At 41.2% G+C, this 24,517-nt stretch overlaps 1 protein-coding gene across 1 annotated transcript in view; it reads right to left on the bottom strand.

The window, feature by feature from the left end:
• The window catches only part of LOC138958932 (katanin-interacting protein-like), a 43,746-nt gene extending 23,896 nt beyond the window's left edge, over positions 1–19,850 (bottom strand). Inside the window, exons 1-20 of the mRNA XM_070330272.1 lie at positions 19,648–19,850; positions 18,899–18,957; positions 18,363–18,433; positions 18,075–18,223; positions 17,216–17,383; positions 16,706–16,761; positions 15,968–16,129; positions 15,626–15,691; positions 10,873–11,041; positions 10,365–10,499; positions 9,958–10,124; positions 8,849–8,982; positions 8,234–8,363; positions 7,424–7,612; positions 6,840–6,962; positions 5,759–6,260; positions 3,512–3,635; positions 2,745–2,984; positions 2,221–2,276; positions 1,641–1,755 (exon numbers count right to left, since the gene is read on the bottom strand). Of these exons, the coding sequence (XP_070186373.1) occupies positions 1,641–1,755; positions 2,221–2,276; positions 2,745–2,984; positions 3,512–3,635; positions 5,759–6,260; positions 6,840–6,962; positions 7,424–7,612; positions 8,234–8,363; positions 8,849–8,982; positions 9,958–10,124; positions 10,365–10,499; positions 10,873–11,041; positions 15,626–15,691; positions 15,968–16,129; positions 16,706–16,761; positions 17,216–17,383; positions 18,075–18,223; positions 18,363–18,433; positions 18,899–18,957; positions 19,648–19,660 (2,828 nt within the window). The 5' untranslated portion in view covers positions 19,661–19,850. The remainder of the gene's footprint in view (positions 1–1,640; positions 1,756–2,220; positions 2,277–2,744; positions 2,985–3,511; positions 3,636–5,758; positions 6,261–6,839; positions 6,963–7,423; positions 7,613–8,233; positions 8,364–8,848; positions 8,983–9,957; positions 10,125–10,364; positions 10,500–10,872; positions 11,042–15,625; positions 15,692–15,967; positions 16,130–16,705; positions 16,762–17,215; positions 17,384–18,074; positions 18,224–18,362; positions 18,434–18,898; positions 18,958–19,647) is intronic.
• Between the last annotated feature and the right edge of the window lie 4,667 nt (positions 19,851–24,517).

Raw genomic sequence — 24,517 nt, 5'->3', positions numbered from 1 at the left:
TTCCCTATTTCTGTTCTGAAGTTTTTGATCATCTGATTACCTTGCCTTTCTATTTGGAAGATAATATGCACTCTTTTCTGAAGAATGGGTAGGGGGTAGGGGTAGTAAAAGCATCACAGTTCAAGATTTTGCGCGAGAAGAGGTGCGTGTCTTTTAACTGTGATGAAGAGGGATAACTCAACTTGGTATCTAACACTATTTCTGAACACTGTAACCACTTTAGCACTTTTAATTTATTTTTTTCTGTCATCCAAGCTTTAAATTCAGCTTATAAAATGAGTAAACAAGTGGTTTTTTTCTGAATTCAACAGCTAAATCACTCTGTTGGGTGTTCTTTTTTGCTTCCCTATTTCTGTTCTGAAGTTTTTGATCATCTGATTACCTTGCCTTTCTATTTGGAAGATAATATGCACTCTTTTCTGAAGAATGGGTAGGGGGTAGGGGTAGTAAAAGCATCACAGTTCAAGATTTTGCGCAACAAGAGGTGCGTTTCTTTTAACTGTGATGAAGAGGGATAACTCAACTTGGTATCTAACACTATTTCTGAACACTGTAACCAGTTTTGCACTTTTAATTTATTTATTTCTGTCTTCCAAGCTTTAAATTCAGCTAATAAAATGAGTAAAAAAGTGTGTTTTTTCTGAATTCACCAGTTAAATCACTATGTTGCATGTTCTATTTTGCTTCCCTATTTTTGTTCTGAAGTTTTGATCATCTGACTACCTTGCTTGTCTATTTGGAAGATAATATGCACTCTTTCCTGAAAAATGAGTAGGGGGTGGGGGTAGTAAAAGCATCACAGTTCAAAATTTTGCGCGACAAGAGGTGTATTTCTCTTAAAATTTGTGAAGAGGGATAACTCAACTTGTTATTTAACACTATTTCTGAACACTGTAACCACTTTAACACTTTTAATTTATGTTTGACTGTGTTCCATGCTTCAAATTGGGCTTCAAAAATGGATACATAAGGTTTTTTTTCCAAATTCACCTGTACAATCACTATGTTTGATGTTCTATTTTGCTTCCCTATTTCTCTTCTTCAGTTTCTGATCATCCGATTGTTTTTTTGTTAACATATTCACAATACAATATCACAATTTTTTCAGTAGGGTTTGCGTGAAAAAATCTCATACCTATGCTCAAACTTCAGTCGCTATCTCAAAATTTTGCGCGACAAGCTCTATTCATTTTGTTTTTTCCTGATAAACAAAACACTGAACTAACATAAAAACAAACCTTTAAAACTGCCTAACCACTTTGAAATATGGCCTCAGGTGTGAACTCCAGCCTTAAACTCAAACAAGCTGAAAACTAAATTCAAGCAAACCCCAAAAGACTGAATCAATGACTGCTGACTTTGAGGACTTGTACCAGCGACAAAACAGACATTTAAAAAAAAACTTGCTTGTGTGTATGATTATAGCTGAACAATGGTGAATGTGCATGAGAGCGAGAAACAAAAAGACCTAAAAATACAGTATTCAAAGATTTTTGTGCCTGAGAAAGACCCCAGAGGTCGAAACGTTGCGCATTGTTATTCATATCGTCTTCGTTAACCACGTGAGTACAGTATTGTTTGGTCTTTTTGTATGATTGTACTCATTTAATCTGTAAGAGGAGCAAGAAAGTAGAACTGACCCTCCCTGAGAGAAGATAGCAAACTCTTCGTCCAGCAGACTCTGAATGTCTTCATCATCCTTCTTGCCGCCCAGCCTGGTGGTGATGTTTTCCTGGGACGACTTCTCCTTCAGCTCTGTACACAGCACAATTAGAGAATAAATCACACATGCACACACGAAACCCAAGTCTTGATGTTAAAAGTACATTCTGATTATATATATTCACCACCATAGATCTTTCCAGGATTTTACACAAGATAAGAGCATATCCTTCATTAAACATGTGTCCAAGTGAAATGATGCCCTTATTCCGTATCAAAGCCTGGACACATATGTGGTGGTGAATACAAATGTGCATGCCGGAAGGACGATATCTTTAACCATCAAGTGCAAACTTCTTGAAACACTACTGGAAAAAGCAGAGCCTTGTAATAAAGTGCACATGGGCTTGAATTAAATCAGGCTTACACAAGTGATGTTCAAAATCTTTGAAACAACTATAGTTTATAAAAACATCAAGTTTGTAATCTTATTATCAGGTTCATTAGACATGAAAACTTAAACCACTGCTTTTCATATAAATCTCTTTGTTTTCTTACCCGCAGCTTCGCCTGGGGAAAGCCAGTGTGGAATGTCTTTCTTCCTCTTGTTCTCCCTGTAAACAATAGAATGCTGTGAAACGTGTGTTAGTAAAGCACATTGATAATTTTCACTCAAACTTACAGCCAAATGAAAAATTAAACTGCATACAAATAAGCAGTCACATCAACAAAATACAGAGACAAAGTCGTTAAACTAGCACTATCAGCAACTGTAGCTGCATCTGTCATTCCATTTTGTGAAAGACTTTAACACTATTCAATTTAAATCTGCATCAAATCAGCGCAATGAGAAACAATCTCTCTCTAACATCTGTTCAACACTGTCTTTACCTGAACCTGATTGGCAGGTCACAAACTGTGCGTACAGAGACAAACAGACAAAACACTTGTACATGTGATGTCCCTTTTAGCTTTAAACAACCACAACAGATTATTATTCTCCTCCTCTTCCTCCTCCTCCTCTGACAACCTCTATACGGGGGTGTAACAACAACAACAGCATTTTGCACAAACAAACTCACTTTGTTCCCATGTCCTTGAGCTGATCCACAATGGAGGTGTGCTCCGTCCCCTCCTTGTCAAGTCCATCCTGCTGACTGGACGACGACTTGAGAGAGGGAGTGGAGCCTCCACGGGGAGATTTGAGAGATGGGACCTTGGAGTTCTTGGGCGCCAGTTTGTCTGAAGATTTGGAGCTGGTCATTTTCTCGCCAGACCTCTGAACTGACTTGTCCGGGGGCAAAGGCGGTTTCTGTTCATAGCTGTGATGAACACCAAGGAATAGTTCTGTGTTATTCAGCACATGTTTATGAGATTTTCAAGAGAATGAATTGCCTGTTGAAGTGTGAAATGTAGTACCGGTACATGTAATTGGGACAAACTCTCATACAACATATGAAACTTGAAGTGAAACTGTTCCCTTTCCATTACTGTGGACTAAAAAACCCATTTAGCACTGCAAAATGATATAATGATGCTTTAAACAGCAAAAAAAGAGCAACACTTGTTATCAATATCTGTAGAGTTTGAACTCATGCATCACTGTTGTATAACACATCACATAAACTCAGGACTGTCAAAACATACTCTCTCAGTGTCAAAGTATTTGGGGATGCAAGCTCATACACAATTACAAGTTGAGCAACGGGAGACATGCAGAAATTCTATAACTTTGAAGTGAAAAATATTCAATGTATGAGATCCATGATATGATGCAATTACAAGAGAAGAAATGATAGCAATTCCAGAAAATTTTAAAGTCAAAAGTTAGTCAAGAATAAATACCCACCTGTCTGCATTTGATTTAGAGGTGTCAGTCTCAGAAGATTTCCCACCAAGTCTTGCTGCCATACGTTTGGTGACTCGTGGAGTTCTGGAGATCTTCTTCTCTGGGATGCCTTCTTTACCCATATCTGCAATGAAACAAAGCAACATTGTCAAATCAAACAATCTGAACACCAGTTTCAGTTTTCTTTTTACTTTGAACTCAACACTCAAAAGTGACAGGAACAACATGTGACTGCATTCACAATCACAGGGTACATTCACAAGTTCATAGCGAAAGTCTCAGGGCTTGAAAACATGAATACATGCACGCAGGAAAAATAAAATAAAATGGGTAGCGCTGTATACTGTATGGCAGCTCGCTTTCCCCAGTGAGAAAGCAGCCCGTGAGGGAAACCTCACAGGACTTAATGAAATCTTATCTTATCTTATCTTATTCCTTTTTGGGTAGGCAAACATGTTGACTAACACCGACCTGTTCAGACTCTTACCTGGGACAAGAATATCTGTCAACAGACGGAACTTTAAAAGCTACGGTTCTACCAAAAGTTAAACTTTCAGAGAAAATAACAACTGCAAAACGGCTGCACATGAAAAATTATGCATACGTCAAACGTGAAAAACCCTACTGCCAAGATCAAAGTAATGGTAAGAAGTCTCGTGGAACGTACTCATACTCACAGCAAAGCTATTCAAGTCATGATTAAGGGGAAGAATCCTGATTGGAACAGTTCCACTGAGTAAATACTGACTGTAGATGTGTTTCTCTCAGTCCTAAACCACAATCAAATCACAAAAAGTTTGAAAACCCCATTAAAGTTACACACCCCTTGAACTTCAAGATTCAACATTTTCCAACGAAAAACTCAATCCCAGAATGGTGAAACACCATATCAAAAATATGCAAATGCAAACATTCTGCTGCAGAATAAAACACCAATTCAAGGTCCCTAGCTCTAACTTATAAATAGTGTCTCTACCCTGTAAACCACTGAGTGTTCAGCAACAAAGAGATCAAGTGTGCAAGTTAAAACCGGCACTTAACTGACAATTACTCTGATGTAGGCACTAGCTGGCACTTTGCCAAAGTACACACCCATGGAATATGTTTTTACTTCACACCTTATTTACTACACCTCACCAAATTGTCTGACTGTTGACTGACTACATGATATCCAGGGTTAGAGACATTCAGGTTCACAACAGTTCCTTTCTCTCTGAATCAAATACAGTTTTATACACTTTCTTTTTTGAACATGCATGAGCAGGCTGGCATAGACAGGCAAACAAACACAGGCACATGCAAACACACACAAACACAGCCACATACAAATACATGCAAACACAGGCACACACAAATACATGCCTCACACATGCACAGACACGCACAACAATATGCTCACATAAACACGTGCACACTCAAGTACAGGCACATGCACACACACACACTGTGTTAACGACCAGTTAAATTAAAAACCAACACTTCTACAACTAAATGAGTTCCTCAAGCACACACACACACACAAACACAAATTCACACACACTCACTCTCAATTGACACAAAACATTTGCACCCACACATTCATGACAAAACATTTATACCAATCTTCCCAATCAACGTTGATGTGGTATTTGAGAGAAACACATCTACAGTCAGTATTTTCTCAGTGGAACCATTCCAGTCAGGATTCTAATTTCTTCCCCTTAATCATGACTTTACTAGCTTGGCTGTGAGTATCACCAGACGTCTTTCCAAGCAGTGGAACTTTACTTTGATCTTGGCACTAAAACAGCCCTGGTCATGCTTATGAACAACATCAGGCGTTCAAATGTATTCTTCTTCTTTGTTCGTGGGCTAAAACTCCCACGTTCACTCATGTTTTAGCACGAGTGGAGGATTTGTACGTGTATGACCGTTTTTACCCCGCCATTCAGGCAGCCATACGCCGCTTTCAGGGGAAGCATGCTGGGTATTTTCTTGTTTCTGTAACCCACCAAACTCTGACATGGATTACAGGATCTTTTCTGTGCGCACTCGGTCTTCTGTAAAACACGAAGGGGGATAAGGCACTGGCAGATCTGCACATAAATTGACCTGGGAGATCGAAAAAATCTCCACCCTTAACCCACCAGACGACCGCGCCCAGGACTAGAACTCACGACCTTCCTATTAGGAGGCCGATGTCTTATCCACTAGGTCACTGCGCCCGTCGTTCAACTGTATGAATCAATACATCAACATTACACTCACCCTCAGGACTGGAGCGATCAGACCCTGTGGAATGCTGCCTCCCTAGAGACGGCCGAACGATTGTTCTCGTCTTGCTTCGAACCTGACCCCTGTCTTCATTCTGAGATGACGGTCGGGACGGATGCGAACCCGACGATGAAGCCGACGACGCCGACGATCGACTGATACTCCGGAATGTGTGATGGTGTCCGTTGTTGGGCACAGTGGGGTTGCCTCCCTTCAAAGGGGAGACTAGTCTGCTGCTGTTTGCTGGGACAGGAGAATGAGGGGGGTTGTCCCCCTTTGAGGGGTGGCTCCCCTTTGCTGCAGTGCTCTTCTCCTTGTTGTTATTGTTTGTGATGGGGGAAGGGAGGGATCTGGCGGGGGTGGAAGGTTGGGTTGTCACAGGGATGGTTTTGCTGTAGTCAAACACGTGGTTGCCACACCCTTTGTCCACCTCCCCATCAAACACTTTGTCATTGTCCACAAACACACGCATATGTCGCACTCCTACATCCAGTGCCTGAAAAGAGAAATAGTTTGAAAGATCTAAATGACTCAAATAGCCATAAAGCTATGGCAAGTTTTCCCGTTGTAATCGCTGCACTACTTCTCATTCCTCCTCCAAATTTTGTGAGAATCAAACTAAAATTAAATGCCTGTCAAAACTTTGTTCCAATGCCTGAGAAAAAAAAAACATTGCTTTTATCCCCAATAATAGTTCCCCTACCCCCTAACTTTAATCAAAACAAATCTACAACTCTTTTCTCTTCACTTGCTTCCCTCTGCACAGTTAAGTTGCTATTGTCTATTTCTTTGCTGTTTGTTAAGGGTATCAAGTTCCCTGTTTTCTGCATACAATTTTGTTCTGCTATATTTTCTTTGTTCTGAGGATGAAAGTTGCTTGTTCATTTCAATGCTTGTTACTCACTCACTCCAGGTGCCAGGAGATTGGTTCCGAATAACTCTCACGCTTGTTGCACAGTTACATTGTCTGTAGTTAGAGCGCTTACGTCCCTTTGTTTCTTAGATCTTGTTTTGACAAGTGTACTGTATTTTCACCAATTTCGATCATTCTGTGGCTGCTGCATCAGATACTCACTGTAATACTCTTGTTCCAGTTCCAGATACGCAGTGCAGCCAGCTGAGACCTCTGAGTGTGAATACATAGCTCCACCGGCTTCCCTGTCCACTGACATGCCCACATGTTGCGTTCCTTCGTTGTCTAACAAACCAAACAAACAGCTGGTCAAGTACGTTGGAATTTTTTTTAAATTAACAAACAGAAAAGGAATGCGAGGGAAAAGAAAACAAGGCAGATAGACTGATAGATCAAAGTTCTAGTGAATGTTTCATTTGGTCTATAATTAAACATTCCACAAACATACCTTTCTTATTCTTTTTATGACAGACAGACACAGACTGAATGAGCAAACTTAATCTGTGGCCTATCCTTCTGAGCATGCGTGTGTGCACACGCAATCACACACAGACACATGTGCACTTGTACTTAATAATGCGGGCAATCACACACGGGCGGTATGTGCACATGATTGCATACAGCTGCAGTTACAAGTACATCCATCCATCTTTTCACACACATGCACACACACGCACACATACACTCACTCACACACACGCGCGCACACACACCATAACACATGCATACACACAAGCTATCCACACCTTTGTTTTGCCGTTAAAGAGGACACAGGGCGGTCCTGCCTGGGAATGCGCACCACGCACAGAGATGCCGGAGGAAGGGACCGGAAGAAGGGAACCAGAGCTACTCAGCAGTTGTATCTCTGTCAGCCCCACACGTGATGCGTTGCCCCAATTAGACAGGATCTCCATTCGAACGTCTGCTCCTTCAGACTGCAACAGTGACAGTTAAAACCTGATATTAATTGGGGAAGTCGACTTCGCAAAGTCATGCTTGACGATAATATTAATTAGGAAAGTCGACTTCGCGAATTCTACTTCATGGCGCTCCCTGCATGAAGCTTTCGGCTAAAAGACTGAGCGAAGTCAACTTCGGGCTCAATTGAGAAAGTCCTTTAGGAGGAATGTTAAAACCCACTGCTGGGCTCTGATTCATCGTGCACACAAGACTACTGCAGCTGTCACTGCATATATTCATGCATGTATGGGTAAACGTTAAATGACTGCTCACTAAATGTATCGATTATACTTTTCTTTATTCCAACAGCAACATTCAAAAGAATTTCTCTTTTTTTTCATACAAGGAATTCTGAAAGGCTATGATGAAACACTCCCGTAATCCTTACGTTTCAGAGTGTATGGGTTGCTGAGACGGCTGTGTCTTTCCAATCTGCTCCAATTTAAAGAACTACATCACTGGGTTTAAATTATCGGTAAAAACATGCCGTCTCCCAGGGACTTGAACGTTTCAGCAAATATAGAGAAATATTCTTCTAAAAAACACGAAATATCATTTTAAAGCTTACAAGTGGCAAAGATTAAAATCTTTCCTACCTTTGCGAAGGCCTCCTTTCGCTGTGGGATGCCTGCTTTGGCTAGTTTATTGGCTGCCAGTTTCAGTCCCTCTGCTTCTGACACCGAGTCGTCTATCTTGGTAAGTGTCTTCATCAGGTCTCTCTGTTGTCTGCACGTAGTAAATATTCTTGTTTAGTCAAAGTACAACAAAACAATATATTACAGCTGGCAAATATAACAATACTTTCACCAACTCTCTCTCTCCGGCTTTCTCTCTCTCTCGGCTAACCCCACCCCCTCATCCACATCCCCTCCCCTCTTATGCTCAAGGCTTTAAACGTCTATGGCACTATAACCTCTTCATTCACATATGCTAATGTTTCTGCAGTCTGTTACCCCTATCCCAAGATGAGGTAAATGAATTGAATAAACCATCACTTGCACTTTTCTTTTCATAACCAACTCAAGATCATAGTACCACGTGGGGTTTCCATTTACCTTAGTACATGTACCTGTACAATATGAAATATCTGTCCCCCTCTCTCTCCCACCAACCCCTCCCCCTACACACACACGCACAGTCTCACACACACACACACACACACACACACACACCTCTTCCCCACCAAATACTATGAAAGTAGCCGAACTCACTTTGGTGGCATGGACAGGACTCGCTGCACGATGGAAGACATGGGATCGTTGTCATCTTCCCTTTTTTCGGGCTCCTGGTATGACACCTTGGGTGATGGCATGGGCGGCTGGGAGTGGCTTGACCCTGGACGGCTCTGGCAAATACAATGACAATGTTTAGGATAAAGTCTTTTGATGGGGAAAAAACACACCCTCAAGTTAGCTACCATACAGTGAAATGACCAGCACAAGAAATGAGCTGTTAGATAATTACACAACAAAATTCAAGATAAAACAAAAAATATTTTCGGCCTTAACAGGACAACTGAACATGACTACTTCATAACTGCTTTCCAGTCACACCAAACAAGCCAGTAGACTTGCTCTTTCTCCTCTGAAGCTTCATATTATTACTGTTGGACAATGAAAGTAGGTCACTGTTCTATGTGCATGATTGTCAGTACAGTAGTGTACACTGCAGTGTATCAGCTGGTCTTTGTTTAAACACATATATACCACTAGATGAATACCCGCTTCGCCGGGTACCTGGCTTCGCCGGGAAGAAGTAGAGCCGAATACCCGGCTTTAGCCGGCGCACCGTACGCGATTGACGCCACACGACGGAAGGGAGATAAACGCGCAAAACACTGGAGAAGATAAGGAAGAGTTACTGGGAATGGATGTACAGAAAAACCAAAATCGGTTCAGCGCTGCGCGCTGAGAGCACGTGTTGAAAATTTTCATCGACCAGATTGTGTCCGGGGTCTACCTGAATATGCCCACCAAATTTGAAGCAGATCCATCGAGAACTTTGGCCGTGCATCGCGAAGTGACCGACAGACAGACAGACAGACAGACAGACACAAGCCGTATATAGATATAGATGCCACGATAACGATGCAATCCAGCACCTGCCAACACGAAACCTGCCACTGATTATCACTGCACAAATATGAAAATGCACACGTGCCTTTCAAAGTTCTTCTTCTTCTTTCATGGGCTGAAACTCCCACGTTCACTCATGTTTTTGCAAGAGTGGATTTGTACGTGTATGACCGTTTTTACTCCGCAATTCAGGCAGCATACGCCGATTTTGGGGGTTTCAAAGTTCAACCCTAGACATCACTGACCTTTCTTGGCTCAGGCAGAGGCCTGGAACCCTTGGCAAACTTTGCTGCCTGCTGGTTCTCCTCCTGGAGAGCCCTCATCACTGCTGATGCCTCCGCCTTGGAATCCTCCTTGGACTCTGTGCTGCGTCGCCCCGCTGACATTGTTGGACGAGACTTGGACTGACCACCTGGGGAGATATAATCTAAGAGATCACAAATCCAAACACAGATAGACGGCCAACGTTCCAAAATTCAGAATCAAAAAACAAGAATGGTAGATAATTAGAACGTTTATTATTGACAAAACATTTGTAGAAAAGGCAATACATTTAGTGGTCCATGGCTGAATCAGAAACTAATAACTTTTGTTAAAACACCGATTTCTGGAAATATAAAAATTACTCTAAACGATCAGAAGAAGCACCTACTCTGCCTGGAAAGTTCCACCCCGCCTGAAGAGGCCGATGCAGAGGATGGGGCTTTGGACAAAGATGAACGGGCCGGAAAGTCCGGTCCTGCGTCTTTCTTACGAGCAAGCATCAGGCTTTTCTCCACTTTGCCAGCTAAAAGTTTCACACGAAACACGAGAAAAACAAACAAACAATTGGTTAAGCAAATCTACATCATGAGAATTTCAGATATTAAATGCACACTGACTGGACAGTAAGGTCTACTTTATGATTCCACCGGCTATAGTCGTAAGTCCCCCCCCAAAAAAAAAAATACACACACACAAAAGTTAAATGAAATAAAAAATCCCTTCCTTCCATTAAAAAAGAGTTTAAATGTTGTTGACCATGGCTTAAACAGCGATGCTGATGTTCAGAATGGATTGAGCTGAACTTCTGAGTTGCTGTGTCGTTCGCCAGAGCATGAAACTCAACACAGCTCCAGCTTTAAACTCAAAATAACAACAACTAACAGCATAAGGCTTACCAGTTTTGACAGCAGGAGCATTAAATTCTAGAACAATGGTGTCGTTGGGGGCAAAGAATTGTCTGGCCTTGTCTTTGTCCAGAGATACACTTTCCCTAGCCGGCACAAGATCTTCTTCTATCTCGTCTTCCTCCTCTATTGTCGGTTCATGCTCACTCTCTGACTCATCCTGCTCAGCAAACAAATTATGAGATACATAAAGACAGTGGTTAAGATTTGATGCCGTGTCAAAAACTTTGCATTTCTAATGACCAACAACTGAAACAATCAGATGGTACACTTTGATCTAATCGGTAAATATATACGGTACATAGGTATTTTATAACAGTTCACATATAAGGATTATTTCCAGCTTATCTCAATTTCGTCGCTACATGTATTGACAATTTCTCACATTGCAAGTGCCTTGGACTGACTTTTTCTCTCACAAATTACTACTTTATTCATTTAAAACATGTAGTCACAAATATGCATACATTCCCTGACACTGTAACAAAAACATAGAGTTAATCATACTTCTCACTTTTAAAATTCACCACTAATTACCAGTATGACACCCATTTCCAGTGCTGTGGTATATACTAATAAACTATAAAGAACAAACAAATTCTCCACTTGCCACTCCTACACAAGATGCTTCCATTTTAACAACAAGACACTGACTAATAGAAACACTTTCTTTCTTTCTTTCTTTATTTGGTGTTTAACGTCGTTTTCAACCACGAAGGTTATATCGCGACGGGGAAAGGGGGGGTGATGGGATAGAGCCACTTGTTAATTAATTCTTGTTCACAAAAGCACTAATCAAAAACTTGCTCCAGGGGCTTGCAACGTAGTACATGTACAATATATTACCTTACTGGGAGAATGCAAGTTTCCAGTACAAAGGACTTAACATTTCTTACATACTGCTTGACTAAAATCTTTACAAACATTGACTATATTCTATACAAGAAACACTTAACAAGGGTAAAAGGAGTTCTAAACAGAATCCGTTAGTCGCCTCTTACGACATGCTGTGGAGCATCGGGTAAATTCTTCCCCCTAACCCGCGGGGGGTAATAGAAACACACCAACACCCCACCCAACAATATGTACAATCACAGGACCAACAAGTAATCAAGCAAAAACATGAGCAAGCAACATCCTTCACAATATCCATAACAAAATTCCATTAGTCCCATAGCTCCTATCTACCCAAATCAAAAGAAATGTCAAACCGCCCGCAACCAACCGGCTTCAAGCCCAAAAAAGTTCAACCAAAAGTCTCATCAAATGCGACAATCAATCTTGATCAAAGCAAGGTGGTGATGCACAAAAAACTGCATGCCAAAACAAACTGTGCTGGATCATCATTCCTCTCGGATTCTGACCTGAAGAGGATTCACTTCTTCCATGATTTCTTCGTCATTGCTAGACTCATTCAAGTATGAGTTCACTCTTAGTGGTGGGCGGTCACACTCTTCTTTAATTTCCTCCTGGCTTGAAGAACTTTCCTTGTAAAGATAGCAGCTATCTTCTCGCCCGTGATGATCCATTGCTTCTTCTGAGTTTTGTTCATCATCATCTTTTTCTTCTTCACTCCGTTCAGTATCTTGATAATAACGCTGAGACAGTACATCTTCCTCACTCGTTTCACCGCTCTCGCTGTCAGTGGCACAGAATAACTTATTACCCTGTTTTGACATGAAGTAAAAAAAGAAGCATGTTTTATCAGCACCACTAATGTCTGTGACGTTCACGCTTATCTGATCTTCACAAAGAGGTTCTCTTCTCTGATGGTGGTTAGTTATAGTACTGTAACTGTTTGGAAGTAAATCAGTAATATTTTTGTCAGCCTTCACATTTACAACATACAGATTTGTTCATAAGCTCTGGACAAGACTTCTGCATACGTGTGTGTGTGTGCTTGGTGTTCTTACATAGATGTCAACATGTAAAAGTGCTTTTAATTCATAAATTCAATCTGATATGACAACCCTTTTTCATCCAAAATACAATAAACAGTCTTTTTCCTGAACCAGCTTCAAAGAGAACTGACAATCAACAACATTAACCTTAAAAGCACATGCAGTCCTCCCTGTGTAAACCATTAATTCAGCTCACCATCTTAGATCTGGACAGGCTTTCACGTGAAATATGCTCATCCTTCCACTTTCTGAATTTTCGGATGCATTAAAACACTTTCTACCCCACCTATATTGACCAAGTTTTTTTAACCGAGACCAGCTGTGCTGCAGCAGGTCACTCAGAATTGTGTATCAACACGCTGGAATGCAGGCGTTGATGGACGTTACAGGAAGCGACTGAAGCTAACAGTCTGAGCGGATATATCCGTACCCGGTCAGATAGAGGCATATGAGTGGGTATGGATATATCCGTACCTGGGAGACAATGAGTTAATTTGTTCACTGACACAAGTGTCAATCTATAAAATTACTGCATCCAAAAATTCCCACTCTGCTCACGAAGCAATGAGCCTGCTGGTCTTGGGTACGTGTCCAAGCGGAGAGATGACCTTACCTCATGTTAGAGCCTTGGCAGATCTAAGATACCATGTTGGGAGTGTTTTCACAAGAAGGACTGTGCATTCAAAGATGCAGAATGGTTCAAGTGATGAAATATCTGTTGGTTGAGAAGGCAGGAAAAAAGGAGAAGATGGGAGGAAGGTTGGGGAATGGGTTAGCATAGCATAGAAATTGTAGGCAATCACAGATCCAAAAGCCACGAACAAATGTTTACATGAGTAACAAACTATGCACAATATGAGTATATATGAGCAATGAAGGGTGCAATACATGGTATATGTATTAGGTGTGAACTCGAGCTACTGCCATATAATATCATCCAAATGTACACATTGACAATACTAATCCTGCGTTTCAGTGCAAATGTTCTAAACCCTGGCATGACAGTACACAGACTCCAAACACAAACAGATAGACTTCAAAATGACATAATCAATAATTTACAAAATAACAAAAGCACATCTATTACACAGTCGAGATCAGATTCATAACCACATACTCAATTACTTGCTATTGTACAATCACTTCTCTCTTCCAATCCAATATTCATTTATTTAGCTATTCTGATGAACACGTGGGGGAATTCGGGGGCTGTGATTGGATGGTCTCTTCCGATCATCAAAGCATAATGCTACGGAAGTCGGCCATTTTTCTCAATATCCAAAAGCATATTGTCAATAACAAAGACGCATGGTTCCGGTTTCTTCCACGTGTATAAAGTACACGCATACCTCGCCAGGTTTGTTTCTGTGACTAGTCGACAGACGATGCCATTTGCTTTGTGTGTGTTTTTGATGTTGCTTACTGTACATGACATACATTACGTGTAAAATCCAGTTCTTTAACAGGCAACAAACCTTGCAAATTTCCAGAAGCTGCAATCTGAAGCGACCTATCTCTGATTCTTGCAGACGATCTCTCCAATGTTTAACACAAAATCAGCAAACTCTCCCGTCACATAGAACGTCCATTGTATAGTGCAATGTTGAAATGAAGTTACCGGTCTGAAACATTTAGTCGTTTCTTCTGAGACAATCCTTGTTCTCTTATCATCTACAGATTTACCGCAGTCTTCACCACGCGAATTCCCAACAGAAGTCAGACTTTCGAACATACATTATACGTAGGAAAGCATGATACGTCATGAAGTCATATGATTCCTAGCATATTGACGTAATGCTAAACATCCGGTTATCCCGAGTTTTCTCCGTAATACATGTCCATGGGTTTTTCAATGTTCGGTTATTTCCGTGGCTTCATGCGGAAAGGGACCCGTCGTCTGCAATCAACGACATGGACCATTCTGGTACTTGTTGCTGACAAAAACATGATTTTAACACAGAATTTAATGTCAGAATAGCTATATAAACGCTATTGTGTTTTCATCGTAGCAATAAGGTCTGATATTTAGACTCGAACAAGTATAATGCGACTCGTCTTCGACTCGTCGGCATTATACTTGTCTCGTCTAAATATCGGGCCTTATTGCTACGCTGAAAACACAATAGCTGGTACTCATGCTGACTACTCCCAATCCATCAGATTACAAGTGGTTGTTTTTTTAAAGAAAGCAGTGTGAGATACTACAAATATAAATTTCGAAATGTTATTCCAGTAGTAACATACACCACAAATGCAATGTTCTCACGAAAGCAACATTTCCTATGTTAAACAAGCACATTCTGTTTTTACAAGCAACAGGAATAACGAGACAACAGAGGCTCATGCTGAAATGGAAAAGACAAACCTTCACAGCTTTCAACGTATCTAGTTCTTCTATTTCACCATCACTGGAATAATTTGCTTCCCCACCAGAGTCACAGATACATTCTGATGCGAGCGTTTCGTTCGATTCCTGATCAAAATGTAAGCAAAAGGTTAACAGCTACTGAAGTATTTTTTAATGTCAAATCCGTCTTTTCTCTTGCCCTTGAGCATTTGTGTGTGAGCTTGGCTTGTGTTATGCATGATATGTTTTGCCTGTGTCCAAGTCTTTGTCAGAGAGTCTGTGGTAAAACAAATGCATTTATATGAACAAACCTCCGGCTGGTGCAGTTTCCCAAATTCAGGTCTTTCAATTATCCATACCTTTGCATACACATGTTCTAAGGCTGATAATCACTGATAACAAAACTATTTTTTTTCAAATATGTCACTGTGGTCATACTACAAAATCAAGTGTGTTTCAGAACAAATGCATCAAAATTAAAAACAAAGAAACTCACTGAGTTGATATCCAGACACATGCTCTGACGAATACCAGCATTCTTCTGCAGGCTTTGACGTAGTTTCTGCAATGATAAAAAAGATAATTGCATGCCAACAGTGATATTTTAATAACCACTTAGACACTCATATCTCCAAGTAATAGAATATCCAATAACAAATCAATTCCCTCATTTTCTTACAAAAGAAATAACTAAGAAACAGAAGTCTGATCAGAAAATGTCTAAGGGAGACAACTCATACGTACATGCACACACACAGTTTTACTATGCTGTCTCTTTTAGCATCCCGCTGTCGCAACCAACACAGAGTTCCAGTCCATCCAAACTACTTTGACTCACATGGACATCCTTCAGCGTCAACGTCAAAGTGTTCTCCTGCACGTCTCTGTTGGCGGCTGCCACACGCTTCAGGTAGCTGACTTTCTGGCGACGTGCACTAGACAGTGAGGAGGTGGAGCTACTCAAACTGTCACCTACACCTTCTGAGTCGCTGTTGTCATCCTAAAAAAACAGACACGTATAAAATAGAATGTGTCAGTCTGCTAGTCATGTCTACACTCAACAAACAAAAAGGATAAACCAAGGAGCACTTACGTTTACCTGGCCACTGCAAGTACCATTCAAGTTTTAATTTACTATACTCGTTCTGGTTTATTATCAGTTCTGGAAAAAACAAACCAGTTCAATGAATTAAAAGTTCAATCAAACCCAAAAGAAATGCACAGACGAAACATACTTGAAGTTACCTGCAAGTACAAATACCATTCAAGTTCAAATTTACTATACTTGTTCTGGTTTATTGTCAGTTATGGAAAAAACAAACCAGTTCAATGAATTAAAAATTCAATCAAACCCAAAAGAAATGCACAGACGAAACATACTTGAAGTTACCGACACACACAAATCCACAAATAAAACTACATAAAACAAATCGCCAAGGACTCCTGACATACTGTGTCTAAAGAACAACAAACTCCCCCACCCCCACAACCAAAAAAATAACAACAACAAACAACAACACCGAATTACATGTAACTAGTGAACATTTTGTATCTGAAAACAGGAAAACGTGCTTACATAGTCCTCAGAACCTGATTCTTCAAAGTCATCTTCGTATTTGCCAGACAGTATTTCTGAAAGACAAAAATCAAATGCAAAATAATCAGTCAAAACAACACAAATCAAGACACTTGAAATACCCAGAATATATAGTTAAACCGACATCCTCTCGATAATGACAGCCTGCCCACAAAAAGCACCAAAACGGGTCTCCAACGAGTTATTTTCAGTATCGCTGACCTTCCCATGGAGACCCCCTGCCTAATGACCCCTTTTGGTCGGTCTTTTTTTCTGCATCAGTTATCAAAGCAAATACTTTCTGCCATTTGTCACAACATCATAAACTTTTGCAACAATTCTCCACTGCACATCTCCACAAGTCACGAGAAATTATCCCTGATTCACAATACCATAAGTCTGTTAAAACAACGTTAAGACCTGAACAATCTGAGCCAACACAAGCAAGCAGGAACACAATACTTGTGAACTGCAAGCTAAACATCATAGAAGCAATACAACAGTAATCACCTGGTGCTTTCAGCCTTCTGTTTCCTTCTGTGGTGTTGATTTCCACTGATGACACATTCCAGTTTCTTCGTCGCTCTCTGGCCGGCGCTGTTTTGACTCGTCGTTTGTTCTGCTCCGACTCCTTTCTCCGAAGTTCCTGTAGCTTGGCAACAGCCGGGTTTCCGGAATCTAAATACAACACAAAGAGTCTCTAAGAGATGGCATCATTACCTGGGGCGGGGATATAGCTCAGTTGGTAGCGCGCTGGATTTGTATTCAGTTGGCCGCTGTCAGCGTGAGTTCGATCCCAGGTTCGGCGGAAATTTATTTCACAGAGTCAACTTTGTGTGCAGACTCTCTTCGGTGTCCGAACCTCCCCCGTGTACACTACATTGGGTGTGCACGTTAAAGATCCCACGATTGACAAAAGGGTCTTTCCTGGCAAAATTGCTTAGGCACAGTTAATAATTGTCTACCTATACCCGTGTGACTTGGAATAATAGGCTGTGAAAGGTAAATATGCGCCGAAATGGCTGCAATCTACTGGCCGTATAAAATTTCATCTCACACGGCATCACTGCAGAGCGCCTAGAACTGTACCCACGGAATATGCACGATATAAGACTCATTGATTGATTGATTGATTACGAGACCTAAAACTGTCTCACACAAAGATGAGCCTGGAAACAAAATTCAATGCCAAACCTAGCAACAGAACAAAGAATAGGCCTCATCCTCAACTATCACATTAATAGTACAAGACCTATCCAAACGAGACAGCTTCTTCACAGCCCTGAGAAAGAGAGAAACTGCCTGCACACTTACAAGACCTGCTTTGTGCTGCAAATAAACTTAGCACGCAATAAGAGAAAAGACGAACCTGATGCAGTTTTGACTCTAGGTCGTGAATGCGCGACAGCTTCGGTCGGAAGGTCGCTGTTAGCACCATTGACATAGATGGAGAAGCCCTTCTCTTTCCTCTCTACCTGAATCTGCTTCCTGTCTTTTCTCCGAAGTCGCTTGAGTAATCTAAGAAACACAATGACATGTTTAGGTGATTAATAGGTGCACACACACACACACACACACACATGCACCCTCATACACACAGAGGAAAGCTACTGAACTAAACTATCACTGTCATACTTGATCTGTCCTTTTCCCTTACCTGTTTCTCTCCTGGAGTAGAACTAAATATTCCTCATACTGTGGCAAAATTTCTTCTTTCACAGCAGGTGCCTGCAAATATAAAGCCAACAATTTAAGTAAAATGAAGTAACATGCTCTTATTAAAGGTATTTAAACCAAACAGACACATCACTCAAATCTCTTTACAGCAGGTGTGACTACTACTTGACTTCTGTTCTAGCTACAAAATTAGGGTTGCAACCATTACTACGCCTACTGCTACCATTGAATAATAAAACTACTTTTTCAATGTTTGCATCAATAACTTTTTCCAAAAATGTCAGTCTACTTTTCAAAAATAACTAACCATTTTGTAGGCATTTTATTTATTTTATTCTGTTGCTTTCTTTTTATATGTAGCATGCATTGTAGCACTAGCTATAAAACAAGCATCTAAGTTTCTTAAACTTGTAGTAATCTTAATGATTTATCAACCATTACTCCCTACATTTACACTGATACAAAAATATATTACAGATAATGATATATATCGTGGAAAAACTTAAAAATACTTACATCTACTGGCATTTCTCTGCTTGGTTTCTCCTGATCCCACTTTCTCCTGTGCTTGGATCCTGTGTAAACCAGAATATAAACACAATTGATCTTTATAGCGTTTACAAAATAATGGCACTATAACTGCAAGTTATCATTTTTTAAAACAAAATCTTCCAATCCTATAAGTGAAACAGTCAAAAGGGGGGTACCAGCAATATTCTGAAGTACAACTACAACCACTGTACGAATGACTACACAAAAATTAATCTCTCCCAGCCTTAGTGGATGACGACTTCAGGCTTCAGACTTAGTCACTTATACATACATATATCCATATGCACGCATAAGAAATGCACATACAAATTGTCCTAGCTCATACTCCTATCCTTCCTCCTCTATACCAAATGTAAGTTGTAACTGTCACTATACCCCTGCCCAGAGCACTGCAAACTATCTGAACTGTTTCAGTTTCCACAGGTATAAATGACTGAGATTCCGATGCACACTTTCCATTGGATTGTAACTTGTGAGGAAAGTCCACAATTAAAGACTTTTCATTCCCTGATCCTTTTCTTCTTCGAGACTGAATCGTCCATCTTCATCAGATACGAGTACCTCCACAGTCAAAGTGGTGAAGAATACCATCAACTCCTGCTCGCAACAAGACTTATCTTGCTCGTTTGTTCATCGCCGATCGACCAGAATGAAAAATGAAATGCATCAAACCACAGCTGACATTCTTTGCTACGTAAACCACTCATACTTACGGTGCCCATCCATCCTCTCCGGTTGCTTTTATTAACAGGAATCTACATTCTAAAGGTGCTTGAAACACATGGATACAGCGTACACAAACTCTGCTGGGAAAGCGGACATTCCAAAGCATAGGCCTCTGAGGACAGTGCGCAGGCGCAAACCTTACGGTATAAATTGTGTATCGGAAAAGTCGCGAATCAATACTTTGTGACTGAAAGCACAAGCTAACCTATCAGCTACTTGAATTAACAGGAATAAGGCCCCCCCCCCCCCCCCCCCAACAAACAAAAAAAAGCCACTGCGATATCTGCGTTACAACTAAAGACCAAGACTGTACATATTTCTCTCTCTAGTGTAGCCTGCTACTGCTACTTTATTACACCCCCATATTCCGGGGTGCCACGCGGGTTTGGTTTCATCTGTTTGTTTGTTTGTTTGTTTGTTTGTTTGTCCGTACTTAGATCTCTGATGTTTATGTGTCGATTGAGCTGACATTTGGTGTGTAGCTTGTTTGATCAGTATATTCTTTTTTTTTTCTTTTTTCTTTTCATTCAAGTTTTTACCAGTTTCTGGTGCCAGGATTTAGGTTCCAATGGGATGCATGACACACTTAACATATGTTCGCATGTTACAACGTGTTTCAAAAATATTCTCACGTAAGAGACAAAACAACTACAAACAGAAAAAAGTCACGTGTCAGACATAAAACAAAAAATCCAAGCATCATGTGATCTTGATAGTCTGCGATAAGAAGCCCAGCTGCACAATGATGTATCGCAACTGTAAAGCCGTGCTCGCAGTAAAGAGCTTCGGACTGGCAAAGTTCTTACCTGCTTTTTGGCGCTCCTTTCCGGGCTGCGAAAAAATGTGTCAACTTTGCCGGATCTGTGTTCGTAAGCTGCTAAAATTGGGCATGACTATCTCCTTCTTGCATTTTGGTTACCTGGTATGATTACTATCTAGCCGATGAAAATTAGTTGTTATGCTTTGCGCGGCTCTTCTTGTTACGAGACACTTTGGGGCATCAGCTTGTACCGTAAACTACCTTGTAAGCGTCCAGTATCGAGCCCACCCAGGGGCGGATCACATCATTTTTAAGGGGGGGGGGGGGGGGGATTCCACTGAATTTCTTTTAGGGACAGATCGACGACGCGAAGCGTAGTTGAGGGCGCCGAAGCCCCCCCCCCCCCCCCCCCCCCCCGGATAAAAACAAGGAGATGGGAGCAATCTGATGCAATCTGAGCCAAGAAAACTTCCCCTAGTACACCTTCCAAAAAGGTCCGAAAACCCCGGAACCCCCCCCCCCCCCCCCCCCCCTGGATCCGCTCCTGCCACCCCCTTACTTTGGATCAAAAACTGTGTGTAGGGTATAGTACCTTGTAAACGCCCCCCTCCCCTCCATACTCACACACATTTGTTCCAAAGGTGTCAAAAAACTGTTTCTAGTTGACTACAAAATACAGAGATACCACGAGTCGAGTGAATAATGACAAGATGCTGCAATACAGTCATATCGTTGAGTTCATACTGCACTGGTTTGCCACTGCAGTCTCTGGCTAGTCATGCAAAAAGTGGACGTAGATTTGAGAGTCTCGTATAAGGTTTAAGAGGTCGACCTTGGGGAATTTAAAGAGATCGAGTCAGTGAACGGTCTGCTTTTTGAATACGCTGTGTTTTTGACGTATCTTACTCACAATCCCCGTTTTTGCTAGATGACTTTCATCAGGACAAATGAACTGACTACAATTATGATATTTCAGTGTGTGCAAGTTTATGAGTTTTGTTCGGGCACACGCCGGTGCTGTTGACCGTAACGCTTGATATGCGAAGCAGATCTTGAGTAATCATTTTCATTTGCGATATGAGCTTTTGTTCTAAAACTATAAGACAAAGGGATTGTTGTGGTTAGTTTCAATGTTCCATTATGGCGAGGCACGTGCACACACACGAACACGGCGTCTGAGTCACAGAGAAAAAGACAAGTCGCGTAAGGCGAAATTACTACATTTAGTCAAGCTGTGGAACTCACAGAATGAAACTGAACGCACTGCATTTTTTCACAATGACCGTAGTCCGTAGAAGGCAGTGGAATTGACGAGCCTGTTTAGCGCGGTAGCGGTTGCGCCGCTGTGCTGCACAGCACGCCTTTCTGTACCTCTCTTCATTTTAACATTCTGAGCGTGTTTTTAATCCAAACATATCATATCTATATGTTTTTGGAATCAGGAACCGACAAGGAATAAGATGAAATTGTTTTAAAATCGAGTTCGGAAATTTTATTTTGATCATAATTTTTATATTTTTAATTTTCAGAGCTTGTTTTTAATCCGAATATAACATATTTATATGTTTTTGAAATCAGAAAATGATGCAAAATAAAATGAACGTAATTTTGGATCGTTTTATGAAAATACAATTTTAATTACAATTTTCAGATTTTTAATGACCAAAGTCGTTAATTAATTTGTAAGCCTCCAAGCTGAAATGCAATACCAAAGTCCGGCCTTTGTCGAAGATTACTTTGCCAAAATTTCAATCAATTTGATTGAAAAATGAAGGTGTGACAGTGCCGCCTCAACTTTTACAAAAAGCCGGATATGACGTCATCAAAGACATTTATCCAAAAAATGAAAAAAAAATGTCCGGGGATATCATACCCAGGAACTTTCCTGTCAAATTTCATAAAGATCGGTCCAGTAGTTTACTCTGAATCGCTCTACACACACCCCACACACGCACAGACACACACACACACACACACACATACACCACGACCCTCGTCTCGATTTCCCCTCTATGTTAAAACATTTAGTCAAAACTTGACTAAATGTAAAAAGAGGATATAGCCATTTTGCACAGAAACAAATTCTACTATCATTCTCATACAGAGTGATCACATACCGCTATTTTTTACGAGGAACAGATTCTGCACAGGGTATAGTACCTAGTAAACGCCCACCCCCTACTTTTGGGCGGAATTGGTGCATAAGGGGGGTGGGCGCTTACAGGGTCGTTTACGGTACTAATCTACACAGTGTCACACCAAATGAAGTAAAGACAGCTTCGCGTAATATTTTCGGATTAATGGTTATGTTTTGTTGGTTCCAGTGGTCGAGTACAAACCGAAAAATGCTGAGACTGTAATTATGTTCGTGTTATTACATTGGAATAACTCCAACACACACCAAAAAAATAAAAAGACAGAGATTTTGCATGTTTCAATATTTGTTTCTTTGTTTTATCTTGTGTTTTCGTGTGTTTTTTCTTCAGATTCCAATTTCCATAACATAAAAAGTTCAAAGAAAAAATAAAGAAAATGTAAAAAAAAAAAAAAAAAAAAAAGAAACTCGAACAAATTAAATCTTCACATAGATAGCTTCATGTGTTGATTTTTTTTCTGTGAAAATGACAGAAGAACGTGATGCAAGCGGTTGAACACTAAACACTACCAACTAAACAAAGCAAGAGCTGTGTATGTTCAACAATATACGCCTAATTGCCTTTATTCAGTGAGAAATTCTGAACTGAAACCACCTCAATCTGGTATTGATAGCTCAGTATTACTTGAATACAAGCACTCCACACACACATACACCTGAAGCACACTTACTTTATGAAAAGTTTCTTCCAAAATGGTCCTTTTTATTCGTTTCCATTTTGTTCCTGTGTCAGAGTCTTCTTCAGTATTTTACTGACTTTGACTGTTTCCGTCCGTTTTTTGTTTGTTTGTTTCTTTCTTTCCTGTTGTGCAGTTGTAGATGAGTGATTCAAGCGCCTGTGGTAAAATTGAGGATCGAGGAACTACAAGTCAGAGTGCCGTCCCTTGATTATGCAGACGACACCTTCCAATAATAATGCAGCGTGAGAATACAGGACAATGAATAGGGACAATGGGCAAGTTGTGTGACGGAGTTTGTCTTTGTCTTTCCGTTATTGCCCACAAACAGCAGTAGTGATTACTTCGGCACTTGATGGGATGTTGCGCAAGTCCAAGAAAGCAGCGTCTCCAGCATCCAAAAGTCCATTAAAATTCACAGGTTGGGGGAGTATGGGGGGGGGGGGGGGGGGGGAGGGGACGTACATGAGTCACAGTGGCTACTGGTTTAGTGCGAGGCGCGCGACACAAAGGTGTCGACAGTGCGGGCCTCGACGACAGCTGCTGGTAGAGAGTTCCAGTCCTTCAGGCTGTGCTGGGTGAAAAGCGGCACTCCGATACTGAGTGCGGCAGGTGATGAGGCCGAACTGCTGGCAGTGGCCTCTTCGCTGGCGTGGTGGTAGGGGGGCCAGCTTCGACTTGATGCCCGGACAGTGTCAGTGTGCGATGCTGTTCGTGATCTTGTAGAGCATCGATAGGCGGGCAAGCTTCCTGCGCTCCTCCAGAGACTGCCACTCAAGGGAGTCCAGCATCCGGCTGACACTTGACGTGTTGTGATAGCGGTTGCAGACGAATCGGGCAGCTCGTCTCTGGACGGCCTCAAGCTTGTCGATGTTCTTTTGGGTGTGCGGGTCCCATACCGACGAGGCGTACTCCAGGATGATAGGCCTGACAAAGGCCTTGTACGCCTGTTCTTTCACGGGTCTTGATGAGATCTTCAGATTGCGCCGCAGGAACCCCAGGGTCTTGTTTGCCTTGCTGACGATGTTGTTGATATGACGGTCGTCCCAGCCGGCACAGGTCACCCGCCTGAGTTTGCTTCGGTCCTGGATAAAAAGCAGTCTTTACGGTATATTTTTGTGCTTGTGTGTGTTATTTGAAGTAATATTCTACGCAATACACACTGAGAAAACGGTAAGCGCAGAATCCTGGTTCTACACATCTCAGATGTTGTACATCAGTGGTGTCAGTGGAACGGCCGGTGTGACGTTTTCATCTTTCGGCGC

The sequence above is a fragment of the Littorina saxatilis genome, linkage group LG2 (genome assembly GCF_037325665.1).
Source record: "Littorina saxatilis isolate snail1 linkage group LG2, US_GU_Lsax_2.0, whole genome shotgun sequence".
Lineage (NCBI taxonomy): Eukaryota > Metazoa > Mollusca > Gastropoda > Littorinimorpha > Littorinidae > Littorina > Littorina saxatilis.
Note: the sequence above shows the minus strand (reverse complement) of the source record. Positions and strands in the feature narration are given on the sequence as shown.